The sequence below is a fragment of the Mytilus galloprovincialis genome, chromosome 3 (assembly GCF_965363235.1).
Source record: "Mytilus galloprovincialis chromosome 3, xbMytGall1.hap1.1, whole genome shotgun sequence".
Lineage (NCBI taxonomy): Eukaryota > Metazoa > Mollusca > Bivalvia > Mytilida > Mytilidae > Mytilus > Mytilus galloprovincialis.
In genome coordinates, this window is record NC_134840.1 from 40,562,209 (window position 1) to 40,586,758 (window position 24,550).

General features: G+C 31.6%; 1 protein-coding gene across 4 annotated transcripts in view; it reads left to right on the plus strand.

The window, feature by feature from the left end:
* Positions 1-24,550, plus strand: part of LOC143067931 (1-phosphatidylinositol 4,5-bisphosphate phosphodiesterase beta-4-like) — a 108,232-nt gene that overhangs the window by 81,396 nt on the left and 2,286 nt on the right. For all 4 annotated transcript variants that reach the window (XM_076241557.1, XM_076241559.1, XM_076241560.1 and 1 more), the window contains 11 exons: positions 2,274-2,346; positions 3,579-3,682; positions 5,418-5,520; positions 5,974-6,138; positions 6,527-6,626; positions 7,217-7,321; positions 8,798-9,007; positions 9,668-9,902; positions 12,427-12,493; positions 16,487-16,662; positions 21,873-21,974. In XM_076241557.1, the coding sequence (XP_076097672.1) occupies positions 2,274-2,346; positions 3,579-3,682; positions 5,418-5,520; positions 5,974-6,138; positions 6,527-6,626; positions 7,217-7,321; positions 8,798-9,007; positions 9,668-9,902; positions 12,427-12,493; positions 16,487-16,662; positions 21,873-21,974 (1,440 nt within the window). The remainder of the gene's footprint in view (positions 1-2,273; positions 2,347-3,578; positions 3,683-5,417; positions 5,521-5,973; positions 6,139-6,526; positions 6,627-7,216; positions 7,322-8,797; positions 9,008-9,667; positions 9,903-12,426; positions 12,494-16,486; positions 16,663-21,872; positions 21,975-24,550) is intronic.

The window sequence follows — 24,550 nt, forward strand, 5'->3', positions numbered from 1 at the left end:
ACTGCATATGAGATCAAATACTGCATATGGGATCAAATACTGCATATGGGATCAAATACTGCATATGGGATCAAATACTGCATATGAGATCAAATACTGCATATGAGATCAAATACTGCATATGGGATCAAATACTGCATATGGGATCAAATACTGCATATGGGATCAAATACTGCATATGGGATCAAATACTGCATATGGGATAGCAATTTTAATTAGACTGTACTCTCCAGTTGTAAATTAAAGTTATTATAAGTTGTTGTAATGTAAAAATTTGATTACTCTCAATTTAATTCTTTCAAGTAAATTTGAAAATCAAACAATTTAATTGCCACAAAGTGAAATAAAAAAGTTAGCGTTGAATCGAAGTATCTGAACTAGGTTGGATTACATTATATTGTAACATATGGGACATTTTCAAAAAATGTCGAAATTTGGAACTTGAATTTACTTTTTCAAACAACCCTCTATCTAAGCAATTCAAAACAAACAGTACTTTACAACATATTAAAAGTTGCAATCTTAATGATGTCATACAAGAATATTTTGAAACATTTTTTGATTGGTGGTACAATATTTTGTCTCTCCTGTTACCATTTTCAAAAGAAATTTTGGGTTATTTAAAAAAGGTTAAGATAAAATGTTAAGCTTGTTTTACGTAGCCAATTAGATGGTTTTCAAGAGAATAAGCTTCTATATATATTCATTCTGTAAAATAATAGATTATTTGCCAATTTTCCAGGTTGTACTGAAAAATGCCTTTAAATATTGTTTTTCAAAGGTTGTAAAAATTACCACCAGTAATGCAAGTCTAAGATAGCAATTTATATTGTTCGGCATTTTTTCACCCTTTCAAATAAACCCAACATCAAGTAAATCCCTCATAATTTAGTTTACTTTTCTCTTTATTTCAATGGTAACAGGAACGCACGTTTATGATATATTACTATATAAAAGTCTATCCTGATACTGATATCAGTATTGCACCTGCAAATGCTTAATTTGGAAGATTAAGACTTTATAACCTTAAGATGAGTTCAAACAACGAAATATTTCATTCGTTTTGCACCTATATGTTAAGATAAAAAATTTAACTACGTTTTTGTCTACAATTGTCTATCCTGTTACTGTAACCATAGCAACCATAGTAACAGGATAGACAAATTGCTGTTGTGAAATAACTACTCCCTTTGGTGAAGTGATTATAGTTTTCTATTGTGAATTTGGTTTCCAATACGTTATTGCGCTTTTTACAAGCATACTGTTAGTGTAATTAATCAAAATTGTTGGTAACAGCATAGACATGAAAAAAAAGTACATTTTTTTTTCTTCACTAAATGTTCTTGAAATTACTTTTCTCTACACTGTCGGTCAAGAAACGTGGCATTTTTTAATGTAAAGATTACTTTGTACATTTGGAATCAACACTGACTGATTCAATATTGATAGGGAGAACAATTTAACGGCTGATTTAAGTAGCGGTAACAGGATGGACATGAACCTCCCGTAAGCTGATTGAACTTAGTTTGTAGATAATATGTTACATACAGTGATCAAGAAGCTACAATTTTTCGTTGAGTAATTATTAATGTTCTTAAAAAGTCCCTTTTGCAGATATCAAGGCGATCAGAAAATCGCAATAAAATCATTTCAAATGTGTTTTCCTGACACTGTACACACACAAATACCCCCAAAATCGGACTGAAATACATTTTAACCTTATCAAAATAGGATATTAATACTATATAAAATATTAATCGTGTTTATTATTAATGTTCTGAATCATAAACCATAAATCCGACAAGCTTTCATTTAAGCCATTACAACTGAAATAAATTTTTTAGCATGGGTGTACTGAAAATTCGACATTTTTTGAAAATGACCCATATAATGAAAGTAAGATCCCTTTTGATTCTAATTTTAAGGTTAAGGTCAAAGCTAAAGACTGTAATTTGTACAGAAAATTTGTTATGGATTGCTAATCAAATACCACAATAAATTCTCATTTTCTGCCGCTTATAGATTACGGAAAAGAAAATTTGTTTATATATCGACTTTTTTATAGAAGAGAATTGTGCTACATTTGTTTGTCTAACACTAAGCTTAAACATATGATATCATAATATATTATTGCACTGAAATGATATGAATGCCTTTGGTTTATGATGCATGTCTGAACAGTCAGATGTATGTTTATCATAACAGAAAAATAGAGCATAAATGTGTTGTGTTACATATTACATAAAGAGATAAAATCCTTAACTCATTTGAAGTTATAATAAGAGGCAGATGAGTAGAATATACCCCAGAGGTGGAAGGGTGGATTCAAGCAACTACTTACCACAGGTAAGTGAATAAATATATTACAGCAAAATACAATGAGTGTGTAGGTAAATGTTATATGTTTAGTTAGCTTGCTTTCTAGCTGGACTGTGAAGTCATTATTAGGTTAGGTATATTACCTTCCATTCATAAAAGTCTAGTCCTACAGACAGATAGATTGGTTATCTGTCAAACTAGTCTACTCTTGAAGGAGGGTAATATACCTAACTTAATAATGACTTCAAGGTTCAGCTAGCAAGCAAGCTAACCAAACATATTACCTTTACCTACACACTCATTATATTTTGCTGTAGTATTATTTTCACATAACAGCAGAATGTGCCATATTTGTAAACGTTAGCATTGCATAATTTTATTAGAAAAAGACAGTAAATTTATGAGTTAAAATGTCAAAATTTAATAATAATCAGACCATTAAATCAGTTTGACAATTTAGCTGAGTGGTGAAACACTAATGATCTCTGACTGTAGATGTGCCCCAGTTGCTGAAATTTATAACAACTTATACATTACAGTACTGAAAATATGAACATTTATCAATCAGCAAAAATAAACACTACATACCTGATATAAATTCAAAGATTTATGAAACACTACAGGAAAATGATATTCAATTGGACAACAGGGGAAAAAAGTTGTTGGCATTATTCCAAAAAATATTAATCCACAGCTGTTACGGAACTATATGAAATAGTCATTTTGTAATAAAAAAGGGTCTTATAACTTACTATTTTGTTCATATTATCACAAACTTTTTAATCATTACACAAATCCTATTAAAAGGTGCAGTATTGTATATTTTAACTTATTTATATAGCATGTTTAAGATTCCATAATGCTGACCTATTTTGCATGGTTTTCTTTGATATTCAAGTTTTTTTTATAATTTTTTCCTGGAAAAGAATTTGAGATAGTTTCTCCAAAATCGGTGATTTTATTCATGTATTAACGACTGTTAATTCACTTGAACATGATTTTAGGTGGCTTAGGTATTCTTTATTACATCTATTTGATAGAGGATTAAAAATTATGAGACAATAGAGATTTTCTCCTGGGGATTGCTTTTCAGAGGTAGATTTTTATATTTTTTTTAATTAGAAGTATCTCTCATTGATATCTTTCAGAGTTGAAATCTTTGAATATATTCTGTATATGGGCTGCATTAATTTGACCCATGCATTGGATAGAAATGATTGATGTTTTAGGTGGTTAATATACAAATTTGAAATTTTCAGATATTTTGGAATGCTGGTTGTCAAATGGTAGCTCTCAATTTCCAGACTCCAGATTTAGCCATGCAACTTAATCAGGGAAAATTTGAATATAATGGCAACTGTGGGTAAGATAAACAATCTTCTGTCTGTTTTGTTGTTCTCTCTTCCCTTCATTCTTTATACCAATCATTTGGATTAATAAACAAAAGGTATACAATTGTTTAAAACTGAACTATATGAAATGGATATTGAACAGATATATCATGTTAAGGAGGGGTATTTTTCGCAAATACCCCTCCTTAACATGATGAGGGGTATTTTTGGCAAATACCCCTCAAGAACATGCTATATCTGTTTAATTACATCGAATGTTAACGTTCAAAAACGCATTGATGATTGTGACGTTATAAGCGTCCAGTTGGATATAGTATTTTTGGAGAAATACCACGGCAAGAAATACCATGGCAGAGTGCGTAAAAAAAGCATATCCTTTTTGCATATACCCCGGTGGTGTTAAAAAATGAACGATATTCATTTGATAACAGTAAATTGGTGAAAAATATTTTGGCTATCAACCAATCAAAACCCAGGATTCTTACATAAAGTGTAATTATAAAAAAATACCATATTTAGGAATGGTTACACATACTGAAAAAGCTTAAAGCTTAAACATGTTAAAGGACTTTACAAAATGTTAATATATTCCAAACTATATGAGTATTTGGACCGTATACATACTTTTTGAAAATATGCATACAGTTGGTCGGACTGTACAGTTTGCCTAAAATTAAGAAGCTGGCCAAATTATTAGATACAAAAAACATGCAAATGCATAGGAACATGCATGAACAATACATGTAAATGTAAAAATATTTGACGTTCCTTGTGGTAGCCAGTGTCACCTTAGGCAGGAGTACCAAAATAGGATTCAGACATTTAATTAGGCAAATATTCACCTAATTGTAATACATGTAATAACAACTATGAAAAATAGAAAGAAAGATTTTGATAAATGTTTGTTGAAATTTAACCCATATGATTCAAAAACATGCATGGTCAGCTCATACTGGACAGTACAAGTATCTTAGTGTAATAATTACAATTTGTTAAACTAAAAAATAAAAAAAAAAAGATTCAGATAAATGTTTGTTCTAAATTTAACCCATATGATTCCAAAACATGTATGGCTAGCTCGTACTGGACCTTACGAGTATACTCATACTGTCAGACAGTACTCATATGGTTGGAGTATTCTTATACTGACCAAATACTCATATAGTCTAGAAAATTTAGAAATCTGCCATTTTTCACTGTAACTTTGGGCACTGTACTACCAAGTAGATTTTGTTTCAGAAAAATGAATAGTGAAGAAAATGCTATCTTGTTCTATTTCCAAATTAATTTCATACACCTACGGTAGAAGTTGTAACAATACTACATTCACCTTTTCTGTCCATTTAACGTTTAGCAGGTTAGCAGGTTGACAATAATGAGTTGTGTTATGTGAGAATTTTGTTGATCTGTCTCAATATGTTAAATGAACTTACTATTATTTATCACACATATGTCTCATTACTGTTCAATTGGTCAGCAGCTTGACAAAAGTGACTTGTAATTTGTAAGTGGCTTTAAGTATCTATATCAAAAACTGTGTTTTTAAATTCCAACAATTATATTTTTCCTTCTGCAATGCAGCTCTTTTGTGATAGCCTTGTTTAAAATTTTACAACACTCATTGTACAAGGAAAGTTTCACTAGTAATTGTTACCCTAAATAAATTATTATAGTCAAAGAGGTTCATCCCAAGTCCAATTGAAAATAGTTTTTACAGTGTTCTGTAAAAAACACAATCTTTTTCAGTTATTTATTGAAGCCAGATTTTATGAGACGGCCAGACAGAACCTTTGATCCTTTCTCAGAAAGTCCAGTTGATGGAATAATTCCTGCTCATTGTTCAGTTCAGGTAAATATGGATAAAAGGAGAGTATTAGAGTCAATAAAACAGTGTACCTATGACATATAAAAACACAACAACACAAATAAATATGCTAAACAACTGAAGATTATGGGTGAGCTTATCTAAATTCATTATGAAATGTATACACTTTCCATAAAACATTGCAATGTTACTAAGCCAAAGTAAGAAAGTTTCTGTCCTGAGCCTTTGAAGCTTTTTTGAAAATATTCTAAGCCTTATTATTATATTGTTATTATGTCAAGCCAATACACTATCATGGTCTATATCATAAACATTTAGATTTTGTTTTTAAATTTCATGCTTTTGATAGAAAGTTAAGACTTGTTGATTTTTTTTTTGTATTTGTTATTGTGTACATATGTTGTTAGAACCATAGTCAAGATAGTAACATCTTTGCTGAATGTATTCTTGAAATTTATTTGTATGTTTTCTGAACAGGTTATATCTGGCCAGTTTTTGTCTGATAAAAAGATTGGAACTTATGTTGAAGTTGATATGTATGGTTTACCTACAGACACTATTCGTAAAGAATTCCGTACCAAGGTTGTTCCGGCCAATGGATTAAATCCTGTATATAATGAGGATCCATTTGTCTTTAGAAAGGTTTGTTCAATATTTTAAGTAAAACCTTTCATATAGTGTTTTGGATTGTATAGAAAATGTATAAATCTAAATAACTAGCCGTTTTCTCACTTTTAAAGTGCCTTGGTTGATACTTGTGTAATTTTTTGAATGAATGAAATGAACATGTAATATGATGTGGATTATTTTCATTGATGTACACAATGTAGTTTTAGCTTTCCTTTTACTCTAGTACATATGTGTTAAGTATAATTTTCCAAAATAAAACAGACTTTTAAAAAATGTTTGTTGTCACTGAAAAAGTGCCCTTTAATTTATCATAACTACAAACATAATTATCTTGATTAAAATGATATACTCTTTAGGTCTGATTTCTGACAATATTTACAAAATGTGAATCTTTTTACAGGTAGTTCTTCCAGATCTTGCAGTATTAAGAATTGCTGTTTATGAAGAAACGGGTAAATTAATAGGACAGCGAATTCTTCCATTAGATGGCTTACAAGCAGGTATTTTAATTTTAATTTTAATTCTATGTTTTGGATAGAAGAATTTGGCCTTTGTATGCCCAACCTATGGGGCGTTATGGTTTTCAGTCCATCCTCATTTTCATTCATCTGTCTGCCCGTCCGCGACAGACAACTCTTGTCCATGCATTTACCCATGAACTGTTCAACTAAAGCTTTTAAAATTTTAATATGTTGATACTTCCAACAAAATGGAGGTCAAGTTTAATAATGACGATATTGACTTTTACCGTTCAGGAGTTATGGTTCTTGAAAGATTGAAAAATGGTGTTTCCAGTTGTGTCACTGCATTTACTCATGAACTGTTCAACCAAAGCTTTTAAAATTTTAATATGATGTTACTGATGACAAAATGGAGGTCAAGTTCAAAAATGACAATATTGACTTTTACTGTTCGGGAGTTATGGTTCTTGAAAGACGGAAAAATGGTGTTTCCAGTCGTGTCCATGTATTTACTCATGAACTGTTCAGACTACCAAAGCTTTTAAAATTGTAATATGTTGTTATTATTGGTAGTAGTATAGACTTTTAACTGAAGTTATATAATTTGATGTAAATTATTCTGAATGTAGGTTACAGGTACATATCACTGAGGACTGAAGGGAACTTTCCATTATCACTACCTACTGTATTCTGTAGAATTATACTCAACACATATGTACCAGAGGAAAAGGAAAGTAAGTACTTTAGATTGTTTATTTGAAATATTTGAAAGGATTCACAATATAGATGTAAGAAGATGTGGTATGAGTGCCAATGAGACAACTCTCCATCCAAGTCATAATTTGTGAAATTAAACCATTATAGGTCAAAGTACAGTATTCAACATGAAACATTGGCTATAAAGGGCCCCAAAGATTGACTATTGTAAAACCATTCAAAACGGAAAGCCAACAGTCTTATCTATATAAAAACAAGAAAGGAGAAACACTTATGAACCACAACAACAAACGACAGCCACTGAACCTCAGAAAATATGTAATCCTAGTAACTGAAATGGTATACACAACATAGTGTAGTGTGATAAACATTTTATAGATGAAGGTATCCTTACACATGTCAAAGAATCTTGTAAAAGTATATACACTTTATAAAATTATGTATATTTGTAGTACCATACTTACAAATTGAGACTAGGATGCAAATTTGTCTCATTGGCACTCATACCACATCTTCTTATATCTTTTATTAAGAAAACCATTAAATTGAAAATTACATAGTGTGTGCAGAAGGTAGTATATTATGTATGAATCTATATTTTCTACTTGCAATTATGGAAAAGAAAGGGAACAAAAGTTGTCTAAATATGCCTATTTGCTTAATTCAATGCAATGTCCAATTTTACCATCATAATTCTAATTGAGTTTACCCCTCAGTGTCAACAAGCTTTTTCATTGTCCAACTTCTATCAATTGAATACGTTTCAACTTTTCTTGGTTGTTAATTTCTAAGCATAACGTGACAGTACCCAAATTGCACCTATTTTGACAGTTTTTTCACCTACGTTTTTTTTATGATCAAGTAAAATATGTCCATACTGTGTTTATAATGTAGCCCTATCCTTCTTCATTGTATAGGTACACTAATTTGATTTTTAATCCATATTGAGTCCATAAAAAAATAGGTTTGAATAAACCTCCAAACTATCCAGGATTCTGTAATGAGGAGTACCCAAATTGCATCCATGCTTAAATTCACATCGTCAAAAGTCTAATAACCGAGCTTTTGTTTAATTTCTTCAAATATTTTGAACAATTGGATATTAGTCCATGCTTACTCTTCATATTTTACAAAATGGATGCTTATAATATATTGTTTTTGCTAATTTTAAAAAGATGACGTTTTGATGACGTCATACGATGACGTTTTCGAACATTTTGCTTTTTCAGTAAACAGTCCATCTGTTGATAAATACTGTGAACGTTTTGTGTATATCTAAATATGTTTACCTATGTTGAAAGACGTGCATAGTATTAAATCAAAAAAATACAAATTGTTTAGTCTCTAGGAAATGTTGTAAGATTTCTGTTGCTATTTTTTTCTAAATAGGTGCAATTTGGGTACTCTGTGCAGTTTGGGTACCCTTACGTTAAGCATTAAAATGGGGTATCACAATTTAGAAAAATAAACTTAAATTTTCAATATTATTTCAGCTTTTGTTGTTGATTTAATGAATCCCAAAAGTAAACAAGAAATGGTGACAAGTCAACTGACCCAGTTAGGTATCAGTCCTAAGGATATTACAGATGTCCCAATAACAAGACCTATAGCCAAGCCTAGTTCTAGTGCAAATATTAATGGACAAGTGACTGGGGAACCAGTACAAGCTGCTAGTGTAAACAATGGCCAACCTAGGAAAGAAGGTAAGTTTACTGGGGAACCAGTACAAGCTGCTAGTGTAAACAATGGCCAACCTAGGAAAGAAGGTAAGTTTACTGGAGAACCAGAACCAATACAAGCTGCTAGTGTAAATTATGGTCAGCCTAGGAAGGAAGGTTATTGTAACTGATTATTAATGGACAGAGTTGTCGACAAACAAAAAGTTAAAATGCCATTCTGATGGTTCATCAATAAAATGAAATGACCTAAAACTAACTGAGGAAAATCATTTTGATGAACTATAAAAACATATGATTTAATGTTTGGATAAGTATTTCAAACTGATATTTGCTTTTCATCCCAAAAAATTCTTTTTCTTCAACTTCCCTAATTGGGGTTAATTTTCATTGAGAGGACTTCCAAATATAATTGAGTTAACTGAGATTTTGTAACAAACCAAGTTTGACTCATCAAAGTTTGAAATGCCTTCAAAAACGTGAATTCTCAGAGTGTACTTAAGACACAAAAGAGTTTACTACACCAAGGTTATGCTATAGTGCTTTACAATATTTCAATAATGGGATTAGTTTATCATATAGCAGAATGCTTCTCTTCATGAAAGTCTACAACAAATGAACAAATTTTCATAGAAAATTATATTTTACTTGAAGTATGATTTATAAAACAAATGATTATCATTTTAGGGGACGAGCTCAACTTTAATTTGATCAACAGAGAAACACTAATGAAAGATAAATCTGTGATAAAACTAATAAAAAAACAACAAAAAGAAATGGATTTATTAAAAAAGAAGCACCAAAAAGAGAAAAGTGTAATGAATAAACAACATACAATGGTTGTGGACACTTTAATGATCAAGCATGATAAAGAGAAACAGGCGACAGAAAAGTCTATAGAGAAAAAGTTAAAAAGGAAAGGGTATGTACGTCTTATTACTATTACACAGGCTACAGAAAGGTCTATAAAGAAAAAGTTAAAAAGGAAAGGGTATGCATGTCTAAGTACTATTTCTGTCTAGTCTTAGTAAAAACAGGCTTCAGAAAAGTCAATAAAGAAAAAGTTAAAAAGGAAAGGGTATGCATGTCTAAGTACTATTTCTGTCTAGTCTAAATAAAAACAGGCTTCAGAAAAGTCAATAAAGAAAAAGTTAAAAAGGAAAGGGTATGCATGTCTAAGTACTATTTCTGTCTAGTTTTAATAAAAACAGGCTACAGAAAAGTCTATAGAGAAAAAGTTAAAAAGGAAAGGTATGCATGTCTAAGTACTATTTCTGTCTAGTCTAAATAAAAACAGGCTACAGAAAAGTCAATAAAGAAAAATTTAAAAAGGAAAGGGTATGCATGTCTAAGTACTATTTCTGTCTAGTCTAAATAAAAACAGGCTACAGAAAAGTCAATAGAGAAAAATTTAAAAAGGAAAGGGTATGCATGTCTAAGTACTATTTCTGTCTAGTCTTAGTAAAACAGGCTACAGAAAAGTCAATAGAGAAAAAGTTAAAAAGGAAAGGTATGCATGTCTAAGTACTATTTCTGTCAAGTCTTAGTAAAACAGGCTACAGAAAAGTTAATAGAGAAAAAGTTAAAAAGGAAAGGGTATGCATGTCTAAGTACTATTTCTGTCTAGTCTTAGTAAAAACAGGCTACAGAAAAGTCTATAGAGAAAAATTTAAAAAGGAAAGGGTATGCATGTCTAAGTACAATTTTCGGTCTAGTCTTAGTTAAACAGGCTACAGAAAAGTCAATAGAGAAAAATTTAAAAAGGAAAGGGTATGCATGTCTTAGTACTATTTCTGTCTAGTCTTAGGAAAAACAGGCTACAGAAAAGTCTATAGAGAAAATTTTAAAAAGGAAAGGGTATGCATGTCTAAGTACTATTTCTGTCTAGTCTAGATAAAAACAGGCTACAGAAAAGTCAATAAAGAAAAAGTTAAAAAGGAAAGGGTATGCATGTCTAAGTACTATTTCTGTCTAGTCTAAATAAAAACAGGCTTCAGAAAAGTCAATAAAGAAAAAGTTAAAAAGGAAAGGGTATGCATGTCTAAGTACTATTTCTGTCTAGTTTTAATAAAAACAGGCTACAGAAAAGTCTATAGAGAAAAAGTTAAAAAGGAAAGGTATGCATGTCTAAGTACTATTTCTGTCTAGTCTAAATAAAAACAGGCTACAGAAAAGTCAATAAAGAAAAATTTAAAAAGGAAAGGGTATGCATGTCTAAGTACTATTTCTGTCTAGTCTAAATAAAAACAGGCTACAGAAAAGTCAATAGAGAAAAATTTAAAAAGGAAAGGGTATGCATGTCTAAGTACTATTTCTGTCTAGTCTTAGTAAAACAGGCTACAGAAAAGTCAATAGAGAAAAAGTTAAAAAGGAAAGGTATGCATGTCTAAGTACTATTTCTGTCAAGTCTTAGTAAAACAGGCTACAGAAAAGTTAATAGAGAAAAAGTTAAAAAGGAAAGGGTATGCATGTCTAAGTACTATTTCTGTCTAGTCTTAGTAAAAACAGGCTACAGAAAAGTCTATAGAGAAAAATTTAAAAAGGAAAGGGTATGCATGTCTAAGTACAATTTTCGGTCTAGTCTTAGTTAAACAGGCTACAGAAAAGTCAATAGAGAAAAATTTAAAAAGGAAAGGGTATGCATGTCTTAGTACTATTTCTGTCTAGTCTTAGGAAAAACAGGCTACAGAAAAGTCTATAGAGAAAATTTTAAAAAGGAAAGGGTATGCATGTCTAAGTACTATTTCTGTCTAGTCTAGATAAAAACAGGCTACAGAAAAGTCAATAAAGAAAAAGTTAAAAAGGAAAGGGTATGCATGTCTAAGTACTATTTCTGTCTAGTCTAAATAAAAACAGGCTACAGAAAAGTCTATAGAGAAAAATTTAAAAAGGAAAGGGTATGTATGTCTAGTACTATTTCTGTTGAGTCTTAGAGATGATCTCATCCAGACATCTACAACTTATCATCATCATTGCTAGAAGTCATATGTTGCAAATAATGTACATGCATTACTTTGACCTATAATGGTTTACTTTTTACAAATTTTGACTTGGGAAGGAGAGTCTGATTGGCATTCATCCCATATCTTCTTGCACCCATTAACCAATATTATCACATGAATTTTGTATGATGTAGTTATTTAAAAACAATTTTATCATTTATCTAAAGGCATAAGGAAAGTATAAGTGAAACATAGTCTCTTGTGGTTCATCTTTGGATATGTATATGATAAGCTGATCTAAATTGTCAACAGTTTGTTTGTATGTGAATGTCAGACATAACTCATTAAATAACTGTTCAATAGTAATTAACCACATTTATCATATCAGAAAAAAAAATGAATTTGGAATAATAATAATAAACATATATGTAAGTTTCATGCTCTGTTTCATTAATTATATACAGTGCAAACATTTTGTTTCAAAGATTTTTATTATAATTTCAGGGATTCCAGTGCAAGCTTAGAAGAAAAAGGGAAAGTTTCTTCTCTTTTGAATGATCATAAGTCAAAGGTATGATTGGTAATAGATAAAGCAGAAAAAATAAATTTCAGACTTTTAAATTGCAATAAAACCTAGTATTTTTATTAATTATATTAATTTTGGCTGGGTTGGACAAAGTTCTGTAAATTCAGAAATTATTGTGATGTTTATATTAGTTTGAAAAATGTGACAGGATTATAAATGCAATAATTTAAACTCCCATTTTGAAATCATTTTCTAAGAATTAAACAGGATTTTTCTCATATCACAAAAATTAAAATTGTATTTTAATCTAAAATGACAAAATTGCAATAATGAATGCATGCAATAATTTCAGAATTTACAGTAGTATTGTGATATCAGGCAGATGTGTGGGTTGGCTTTTTGGGGAAAAAGCTTTGAGTACCTTATTTGTGTAATCCACTCCTGCAGTTTTCAATTCAGATCCATCAAAAACCACAGTGGGTTACACATATGTTGAGGTTAAGTATTTGAGGAATTTTTTTATACGACTGCAAATTTTTTTTTTTTGTTCCTATAATGCTATGCTATGACTGCATTGTCGTAGTTGTTGTCTTAAGACGCATATGGTTTCCAGTAAATAACTTAAGTTTAAGTGACTGGATCTGTATGAAATTTTACAAAAAGGTTAAATACCAAAAAAGGAAGGTTTGGATTGATTTTTTAGCAACCTGGCCCAAAGGGCCAAGTGAGCTTTTTTCATCAGTTGGCGTCCGTTGTCCGTCATCTGTGGTCCGGTGTCTGTCGTCTTTAAACTTTTACAAAAATCTTCTCCTCTGAAACTACTGGGCCAAATTTAACCAAACTTGGCCACAAATATCATTAGGGTATTTAGTTTAACAAATGTGTCCGATGACCCCGCCAACCAACCAAGATGGCTGCCATGGCTAAAAATAGAACATAGGGGTAAATGTAGATTTTGGTTTATATCTCTGAAATCAAAGCATTTAGAGCAAATCTGACTTGGTTAAATTGTGTATCAGGTCAAGATCTATCTGCCCTGAAATTTTCAGGTAAATCAGACAACCCATTGTTTGGTTGCTGCCCCCAAATTAGTAATTTTAAGGAAATTTTGCAGTTTTTATACGACCGCAAAATTTGAAAAATTTTTCGTCGTATATTGCTATCACGTTGGCGTCGTCATCTGCGTCGTCGTCGTCGTCCGAATACTTTTAGTTTTCGCACTCTAACTTTAGTAAAAGTGAATAGAAATCTATGAAATTTAAACACAAGGTTTATGACCACAAAAGGAAGGTTGGGATTGATTTTGGGAGTTTTGGTCCCAACATTTTAGGAATTAGGGGCCAAAAAGGGCCAAAATAAGCATTTTCTTGGTTTTCGCACTATAACTTTAGTTTAAGTTAATAGAAATCTATGAAATTTAGACACAAGGTTTATGACCACAAAAGAAAGGTTGGTATTGATTTTGGGAGTTTAGGCCCCAACAGTTTAGGAATTAGGGGCCAAAAAGGGACCCAAATAAGCATTTTTCTTGGTTTTCGCACCATAACTTTAGTATAAGTAAATAGAAATCTATGAAATTTAAACACAAGGTTTATGACCATAAAAGGAAGGTTGGTATTGATTTTGGGAGTTTTATTGCCAACAGTTTAGGAATAAAGGGCCCAAAGGGTCCAAAATTAAACTTTGTTTGATTTCATCAAAAATTGAATAATTGGGGTTCTTTGATATGCTGAATCTAACTGTGTATGTAGATTCTTAATTTTTGGTCCCGTTTTCAAATTGGTCTACATTAAAGGCCAAAGGGTCCAAAATTAAACTAAGTTTGATTTTAACAAAAATTGAATTCTTGGGCCTCTTTGATATGCTGAATCTAAACATGTACTTAGATTTTTTATTATGGGCCCAGTTTTCAAGTTGGTCCAAATCAGGATCCAAAATTATTATATTAAGTATTGTGCAATAGCAAGAAATTTTCAATTGCACAGTATTCAGCAATAGCAAGAAATCTTCAATTGCACAGTATTGTGCAATAGCAAGAAATCTTCAATTGCACAGTATTGTGCAATAGCAAATATTTTCAATTGCACAGTATTGCACAATAGCAAGAAATATCTAATTGCACAATATTGTGCAATAGCAAGAAATTCCAATTGGATTTCAATTGGAGTTATCTTTCTTTGTCCAGAATAGTAGTTGAATCAACTTAAATCATTGTTTTATACAATATACAATGTATATTCACTTTTACTACCAACTGATAGATTAAAACAATCTTTACCATTCAGTGATAACAAGCACTTTTTTTACATTTTAATATTTTATGATGTATTTAAATGAGTAGTTATTGTTGCAAACTTCATTAAAAATTTGAATTGAGATCAGTTTTGAAATAAGGGAAAGGGGGATGTGAAAAAAAATTGGGGGTCAATTTTTTTCATTTCAGATTTCATAAATAAAAAGAAAATGTCTTCAAACATTTTTTTGAGAGGATTAATATTCAACAGCATAGTGAATTGCTCAAAGGCAAAAAAAAATTTTTAAGTTCATTAGACCACATTCATTCTGTGTCAGAAACCTATGCTGTGTCAACTATTTAATTTTAGATTTAAAAAGTTTGAAGAAGAAATCTTTAATTGATTTGTAAAATCTTGACATTTGTTTTGTGTAAAAAAAAACCATGTAATGTCAAAAATTTGATCACAATCCAAATTCAGAGCTGTATCACGCTTGAATGTTTTGTCCATACTTGCCCCAACTGTTCAGGGTTTGACCTCTGCGGTCGTATAAAGCTGCGCCCTGCGGAGCACCTGGTTGGTTATTATCTTGACTATTATTATAGATAGAGATAAACTGTAAACAGCAATTATGTTCAGCAAAGTAACATCTACAAATAAGTCAGATGGTCAAAATGGTCAGTTGAGACCCCTTAAGGAGTTATTGCCCTTTGTAGTAAATTTTTACCATTTTTCTAAAATTTTGGTAATTTTTAAAAAAAATCTTTTCCTCTGAAACTACTAAGACAAATTTAACCAAACTTGGCAACAATCATCTTAAGGGTATGTAGTTTTTAAAATGTGTCCAATGATCCCTTCAACAAATCAAGATGTCTGACATGGCTAAAAATAGTACATATGGGGTAAAATGCAATTTTTTGCTATTATCTCTGAACTCAAAGCATTTAGAGTAAATCTCATTCATTAAAATATGTTTATTAAGTCAAGATCTAACTGCCCTGAAATTTTCAAACAAATCAGGCAACCCGTTGTTGGGTTCCTGCCCCTGAATTGGTAATTTTAAGAAAACTTTGAAGTTTTTGGTTATTATCTTCAATATTATCTTAGATATAGATAAACTGTAAACAGCAATTATGTATAACAAAGTACAATATACAAATAAGTCAACTTGACCAAATTCATAATAGATAGAGATAATTGTAAGCAGCAAGATTTTTCAGTAAAGTAAGATAGATCCACAAACACATCACCAACACCAAAACACAATTTTGTTATGAATCCATCTGTGTCCTTTGTTTAATATGCACATAGACCAATGTCACCAAGGTGAGCAACACCATCTCTTTAGAGCCTCTAGTTAGGGTTATGGTACCAAAAGTTAAGGAATTGTGGCCCAAAACAAGCATTTTTGTAGTTTCTGGGCAATAACTTGTTTGTAAGTGTATGGATCTCTCTGACATTGTACCACAAGGTTCCATATCACAAGGGAAAGGCTGAGATTGAGTTTAGGGGTAATTGCGCTGAATGTTCAGGAATCAGGGGCAAAAAAAGGGGCAAAAACAGGCATTTTTGTAGTTTTCCAGACCATAACTTGTGTTTAAGGGTATGGATCCCTCTAAAATTGTACTGCAAGGTTCAATACTACTAAGGGAACGTTGTTCTGTAATTAAATATCATAAAGAATGCATTCTATTGGGATGTCAAAAAGTGTTCCAAAATCTTCGATGTTTTAGTTGGTGTTAAAGAAATGAAGTTGAATCATATGCATAGATAAGCAAGCATTTTATGAAATAATATTTTGTAGTTATCAGAATTGGTATGTGACCAAACAACTGAATGGACTGATATGGGATGTAGACAATTAAATGAAGAACACGAAATGAGAAAACTTCATTTAGCTCAACAGAACGATTTACTGAAGAAATTGTTTGATGATGTCAAACAAGAGCAAATCAAAGAGTTGGAAGCTAGACATGAAAGGTTGGTTTACAAAGAAATTACAAACAAACATTTGAATTAAACAGTATAAAGCTTACAAGTTGAAAAAAAAAATGTCTTTAAATTCTTTAGTCCTTCTGCAATGAAAGTCATAGACAGCATAATTTTGTTTACAGGTGTTACGGCCAGAAATCGCCTTTAAATTGTAGCCAACAAAAGACACAAATCAATAATAAAATTTAACAATATTTATTATACAAAAATTTACAAGAAGTATTACACAAATATTACTGTCAACTTAACTGTCAAAATATGAGTCCAATCTTTTATCTTTATCTGTATCCGGATATCTTTCGGAATCCAATCTGAATATTACGGTCACAATCCAGTATGATGTTGTTTGTAGAATAAAAGTGTCAATCCAAAGGCTATGAATATTAATGTCTATCGATGTCTAAGTCCAAATCCAAGAGTGAGCGTTTAACTTTAGTGTCTGCATATATATATAATTGTCAAGGAAAGTTCTAGAACAATCTATACTGGAACATCCTAGAAAGTTACAATGGAAGTTTCTAGTAAAATGTAGAAGTTTATATAACGCATCTTTTATTAGGATCATTCTGGAAAGTTCCAATCATTCTGTAATTGTTCCAGTGATTTCTAAACTGCACAGTTCTAAGATTATTCTGTAAACAACTATCAGGCCATACAACACAAATTAGGCCAACATAAACAAATACAATAATTACAATATCATAACACTTCCCCCCTTAAAAGAAGTTTTTGTGTAACAAAAACTTATCATGAATAAAATGAACAAAAATACATAGTATATACAAAGTGTTTTAATAAGCTCTAGATAAAGCATCTGCTATTACATTATCCTTACCCTTGATATGTTTTACAATTACATCATATTCCTGTAACAATAAACTCCACCTTGTCAACCTCTGATTCTTGTTTCTCATTTTATGTATGAAGGTGAGAGGATTATGATCAGTACAAACAAGAATAGGATATACAGTGGGATTCAAATATACATCAAAATGTCGAAGTGCTGACAACATTGCAAAACACACTTTTTCAATAGTTGAATAATTTTTCTGATGTTTATCTAATTTCTTGGAAAAATATGATATAGGTTTCTCAACATTATCATCTGTCTCTTGATATAAAACAGCTCCAATTCCTACATCACTTGCATCAACGGCAAGTTTAAATTGTTTTTCAAAGTCTGGAGTAATCAGAACTGGACTATTAATTAAAAGTGATTTGCTATTTTCAAAAGCGTTTTGACAATTTTCACTCCAGATAAATTTAGAATCTTTTCGTAAAAGATGAGTCAATGGTTGAACCACAGTAGCAAAATTTGAACAAAATTTTCTGTAAAATCCAATCATGCCTAAATATCTCATAAGTTGTTTTCTATTTGTAGGAGGAGGAAATTTGGAAATGGCTTCCACTTTAGCCATAATAGGTTTCACTTGACCTTGGCCAACTGTATGCCCTAAATAATCTACAGTGGCCTGACAAAATTCACTTTTACCAAGATTAATAGTCAAATTTGATTGTGACAATCTATCAAAAGTATCATACAAATGTGTTAAATGCTGTTCCCAGCTATCACTACATACAATTAGATCATCAATATAAATAAGCATAACAACAGTTTAAATCTTTTATAAAATTATTGATTATTCTTTGAAATGTAGCTGGTGCACTTTTCATGCCAAATGGCATTACAGTATATTGAAATAAGCCATCTGGGTAACAAAAGCTGATATTTCACGAGCTCTATGTGTCAATGGGACTTGCCAATAACCTTTCAACAAATCAAATTTGCTCACAAATTTTGCTTGACCAATGTTGTCAATACAATCGTCTATCCTTGGAATCGGATAGGAATCAGATTTTGAGACTGAATTTACTTTTCTGAAATCAGTCACGAAACGAAAGGTTTTATCTGGTTTTGGCACAAGGAGACAAGGAGAGCTCCATTCACTGTTACTCGGCTCAATAATATTATTGTCAAGCATATATTCAATTTCTTTTCTCATAACTTCAAGTTTGAGTGGATTAAGCCGGTAAGGATGTTGCTTAATTGGAGAAGCATCTCCTACATCAACATCATGACAAACAGCAGTGGTTTTGTTTGGCACATCTGGAAAAAGATTTTTAAAAGAAAATACCAAAGTTTTTATTTCTTCTCTACGATCAAAAGACAGATGTGCAAGTTTTGAGTCTAAATTTGACAAAATTTCTGAATTTTTCAATCTAACTGTCTCTTCCAAAGTTTTAGAACTAAAAGATGGTTCAATTACATCTGGTTTGTCATGATTGTTCTCAAATTTAACCATGCCTAAAGTGGCAACTGGTTTACTCTCACATTCATTAGTACGCTCAAAATATGGTTTTAACATATTAATATGACACACTCTATTTTGTTTGCGCCGACCTGGAGTTTTTACAATATAATTTAAATCATTAATTTTACTCTCTATTGAATAAGGACCACAATATTTAGCCTGTAAAGGATGTCCAGGGACTGGCAAAAATACAAGTACCCTATCACCAGGCTCAAAAACTCTGTCCCTGGCATCTTTATCATACCATATTTTCATCTTGTTCTGTACATTTTTTAAGTTTTTCTGAGCAATTTGACAAGCAGTATTCAATTTTTCTTTAAATCTAGATACATAGTCTAAAAGATTCAAGTCAGTATGTTCAATAAGCCACTTTTCCTTAATCAATTTTAACGGTCCCCTTACAGTATGGCCAAATACCAACTCAAAGGGACTAAATCCAAGGGATTCTTGAACAGCCTCTCGGACTGCAAAAAGTAGAAAGTGAACTCCATCATCCCAGTCTCTGGCAAATTGAAGACAAAAAGTTCTAATCATGTTCTTCAATGTTTGATGAAAACGTTCTAAGGCACCTTGAGATTCTGGATGGTACGCACTTGATCTATACTGTGCAATCCCTAACTGGTACACGACTTGCTGAAATAAACCTGACATGAAATTTGATCCCTGGTCGGACTGTATAGACTTAGGAAGTCCTACTAATGTGAAAAATTTGATAAGTGCTTTGACAATAGTAGGTGTCTTGATATTTCTTAGCGGAATAGCCTCAGGAAAGCGAGTGGATGTACACATGATTGTCAATAAATACGCATTTCCAGTTTTGGTCTTTGGTAAAGGTCCAACGCAGTCAATTAGAACTCTGCTGAAAGGTTCGTCAAAGGCTGGAATAGACAGAAGTGGTGCAGGTGGTATTTTCTGGTTAGGCTTACCAACAACCTGGCATATATGACAGGATTTGCAGTATTCTGCAACATCATTTCTAAGTCTTGGCCAGTAGAAATGCTGCAAGATCTTAAGGCAAGTTTTTCTTATACCTAAGTGTCCAGCCAAGGGGGTGTCATGGGCAAGACCAATAATTTCTTGCCTATAAACTTTAGGCACCACCATTTGGTATACCACTCTCCATTCCTCTTCTAGGGTAGCATCAGGAGACCTCCACTTCCTCATTAAAATGCCGTCCTGATGGAAATAGCATTCAGCCACTTTTTCTGCTTCCTCCTGTGGTTGAGCCCTCTTGCAGAGCTGAAGAACCTCAGGGTCTTTATTTTGTTCTTCCAAAAGGTTCTTTCTGTTTAATGAATGGCTGTTTACGTCTGGCCATGGCATAATTACATTCTTGTTAACATTAGGTGGTCTTATTATGGCCTTTTCTGAGCTACCAGGACCTTCAATGTCGGCTAGGAAAGTGTCAGAAAGGTCCATGTAATCAAACTGGTCTTCTTGCAAATTCTCATCTTGTTGTTTTCTAGCCATCGCCCTAGTAACAACACAAGCTGGATACAATTCAGCATCATCTTCAGGTGATTTAACATCCACCACTGGTTCACTGGTAACAATTGGTTCAGCAACCACTTTGTTCCTAGCTAGATCAATGTAACATTTAACAATATTTGTTATACAAAAATTTACAAGAAGTATTACACAAATATTACTGTCAACTTAACCGTCAAAATATGAGTCCAATCTTTTATCTTTATCTGTATCCGGATATCTTTCGGAATCCAATCTGAATATTACGGTCACAATCCAGTATGATGTTGTTTGTAGAATAAAAGTGTCAATCCAAAGGCTATGAATATTAATGTCTATCGATGTCTAAGTCCAAATCCAAGAGTGAGCGTTTAACTTTAGTGTCTGCATATATATATAATTGTCAAGGAAAATTCTAGAACAATCTATACTGGAACATCCTAGAAAGTTACAATGGAAGTTTCTAGTAAAATGTAGAAGTTTATATAACGCATCTTTTATTAGGATCATTCTGGAAAGTTCCAATCATTCTGTAATTGTTCCAGTGATTTCTAAACTGCACAGTTCTAAGATTATTCTGTAAACAACTATCAGGCCATACAACACAAATTAGGCCAACATAAACAAATACAATAATTACAATATCATAACACAGGACTTTATCAAGTTTGTTGTTAAGTCACTTTAGAAAGAATTATTTTGTATTCTAGCTGTTCAAGCAGGAACCATTTTGTGATCATGTCAGTTTAGAAGATATGTTGTGGCATTAGTATCTGTTTCCTTGGTGATCATTTAGGCAGTCTTCCAAATTATGAAATTTTTCTGAAGTTCACATGAACAAATAAGTATCTACTAAGGAGATTGTAACAAATTAATCAATATCTAAATGGGCCTCCTCTAAACATGGCCGACTTTAGCTCAAGAATTTTTTATTTGCTCATGATTGGTCTAATGTCTAATGTCGTGGCATCCATCATCATTGTGATCTGCTGTCAATCTTCATTGAATCTACTGAGCCAAATAGAACAGAACTAGGCTATAATTATTTTTTGGTTATGTAGTTTAAAGGATTTAACTTGTGATCCAATTTGCAAACCAACATGGGTCTAAAAATAGAACATAGGGAAAAATTCAAGTGTTGTCTTTTATCTTGTAATCTGTTATAAAAGATAGAAATCTGACATGGACAGATGGACAGATATGTTCAGGATGAGGAGGATTTTGAATCACCTTGAATACAATAATAGATTTAGAGAAACTTTATTAATCAAAAAAGAAAGTAAGACAATATCTATTAATAGAAGTTATTTCCCAAAAATGAGGACTGTGAAGGTTAATTTTACAGTTTTCATTTAAAAGAGCTCTGAAAACACATTTGCAGAATGGAACTGTCTTATCAAAATGCTTTTGTTTTGTTAGGGAAGAGAAAGAACTTAAGGCTATACAGGTGAAACAGTCAATGGAATCAAGTAAGGCAGTACAGAATGATAAAACAATCAAAAACAAGATGGAACGAGAAAGGTACGAAAAACCTGAGGTTTAGATTTTTATTATGAACTTATCAGACCAGTTAGTAATTGTCTTGAAAATTTCATCTTTCTTATTCACCTCATGGTAAAAAAAAAATTTCTTTCTTTAAGAAATTTACTCTGGCTCTAATTGTCAGATCTTCATCTTTTTAAAATGTTGAAATACTGAAAGATTTATTTTTAAAAGTTTACTACTTAACAAAAAGTAATTTAGCTGTTTCAAAAGTGTATAGGAAGTCTTAAGGCTATACAATTTTTAATTTCATAATTCAAAAAGTTCACAGGATTCTTTGAATATACTCTAAAATAGTTCGCTTATCCCAGTGTTTTACATTTCTGCAAATTGGCATTACTTTTCTGGGGAAAAAAGATGACGTTTCTGGGAAAAAAAATTATTACTTTTTCAAGAAAAAAATTAAGGAGAACATTGAACTTAATCCTAAATGAAACCTGCAACAACTGATTGTAGCAGCATGAAATTTTTGTAACAGCAGTATGCATTGCACATTCAAAGTTAATATGATCTACCTCGGGCTGGAGAGTTAGTCTTCAGGTAGTTCACACATCAATAAAGAGATCCTACATTTTGATAAAAAGTGGGAAGTAACGCAAACACAAGATGAATGTAGTTACCATTTTACACCAATGTATCGAAAAGTTAACTGTGCCATCTATGAAAATATTAGTTATTTCATTACAGATATGATCATAGATAATTCAAGTTTGTGAAACATAAAAAATATATCGATTTTTAACTAAGGTGAAACTTTAATGTTTTTATACGACCGCAAAATTTGAAAAATTTTTCGTCGTATATTGCTATCACGTTGGCGTCGTCGTCTGCGTCGTCGTCGTCGTCGTCCGAATACTTTTAGTTTTCGCACTCTAACTTTAGTAAAAGTGAATAGAAATCTATGAAATTTTAACACAAGGTTTATGACCACAAAAGGAAGGTTGGGATTGATTTTGGGAGTTTTAATCCCAACATTTTAGGAATTAGGGGCCAAAAAGGGCCCAAATAAGCATTTTCTTGGTTTTCGCACTATAACTTTAGTTTAAGTAAATAGAAATCTATGAAATTTTGACATAAGGTTTATGACCACAAAAGAAAGGTTGGGATTGATTTTGGGAGTTTTGGTTCCAACAGTTTAGGAATTAGGGGCCAAAAAAGGGCCCAAATAAGCATTATTCTTGGTTTTCGCACAATAACTTTAGTTTAAGCAAATAGAAATCAATGAAATTTAAACACAATGTTTATGACCACAAAAGGAAGGTTGGTATTGATTTTGGGATTTTAGGTCCCAACAGTTTAGGAATTAGGGGCCAAAAAGGGACCCAAATAAGCATTTTTTTTGGTTTTCGCACCATAACTTTAGTATAAGTAAATAGAAATCTATGAAATTTAAACACAAGGTTTATGACCATAAAAGGAAGGTTGGTATTGATTTTGGGAGTTTTATTGCCAACAGTTTAGGAATAAAGGGCCCAAAGGGTCCAGATTTAAACTTTGTTTGATTTTATCAAAAATTGAATAATTGGGGTTCTTTGATATGCCGAATCTAACTGTGTATGTAGATTCTTAATTTTTGGTCCCGTTTTCAAATTGGTCTACATTAAGGTCCAAAGGGTCCAAAATTAAACTTAGTTTGATTTTAACAAAAATTGAATCCTTGGGGTTCTTTGATATGCTGAATCTAAAAATGTACTTAGATTTTTTATTATTGGCCCAGTTTTCAAGTTGGTCCAAATCGGGGTCCAAAATTAAACTTTGTTTGATTTCATCAAAAATTGAATAATTGGGGTTTTTTGATATGCCAAATCTAACTGTGTATGTAGATTCTTAATTTTTGGTCCCGTTTTAAAATTGGTTTACATTAACGTCCAAAGGGTCCAAAATTAAACTAAGTTTGATTTTAACAAAAATTGAATTATTGGGCCTCTGTGATATGCTGAATCTAAACATGTACTTAGATTTTTGATTATGGGCCCAGTTTTCAAGTTGGTCCAAATCAGGATCCAAAATTATTATATTAAGTATTGTGCAATAGCAAGAAATTTTCAATTGCACAGTATTCAGCAATAGCAAGAAATCTTCAATTGCACAGTATTGTGCAATAGCAAGAAATCTTCAATTGCACAGTATTGTGCAATAGCAAATATTTTCAATTGCACAGTATTCCACAATAGCAAGAAATATCTAATTGCACAATATTGTGCAATATTTAGCAAGAAATTCCAATTGGATTTCAATTGGAGTTATCTTTCTTTGTCCAGAATAGTAGTTGAATCAACTTAAATCATTGTTTTATACAATATACAATGTATATTCACTTTTACTACCAACTGATAGATTAAAACAATCTTTACCATTCAGTGATAACAAGCACTTTTTTTACATTTTAATATTTTAAGATGTATTTAAATGAGTAGTTATTGTTGCAAACTTCATTAGAAATTTGAATTGAGATCAGTTTTGAAATAAGGGAAAGGGGGATGTGAAAAAAAAATTGGAGGGTCCATTATTTTTCATTTCAGATTTCATAAATAAAAAGAAAATTTCTTCAAACA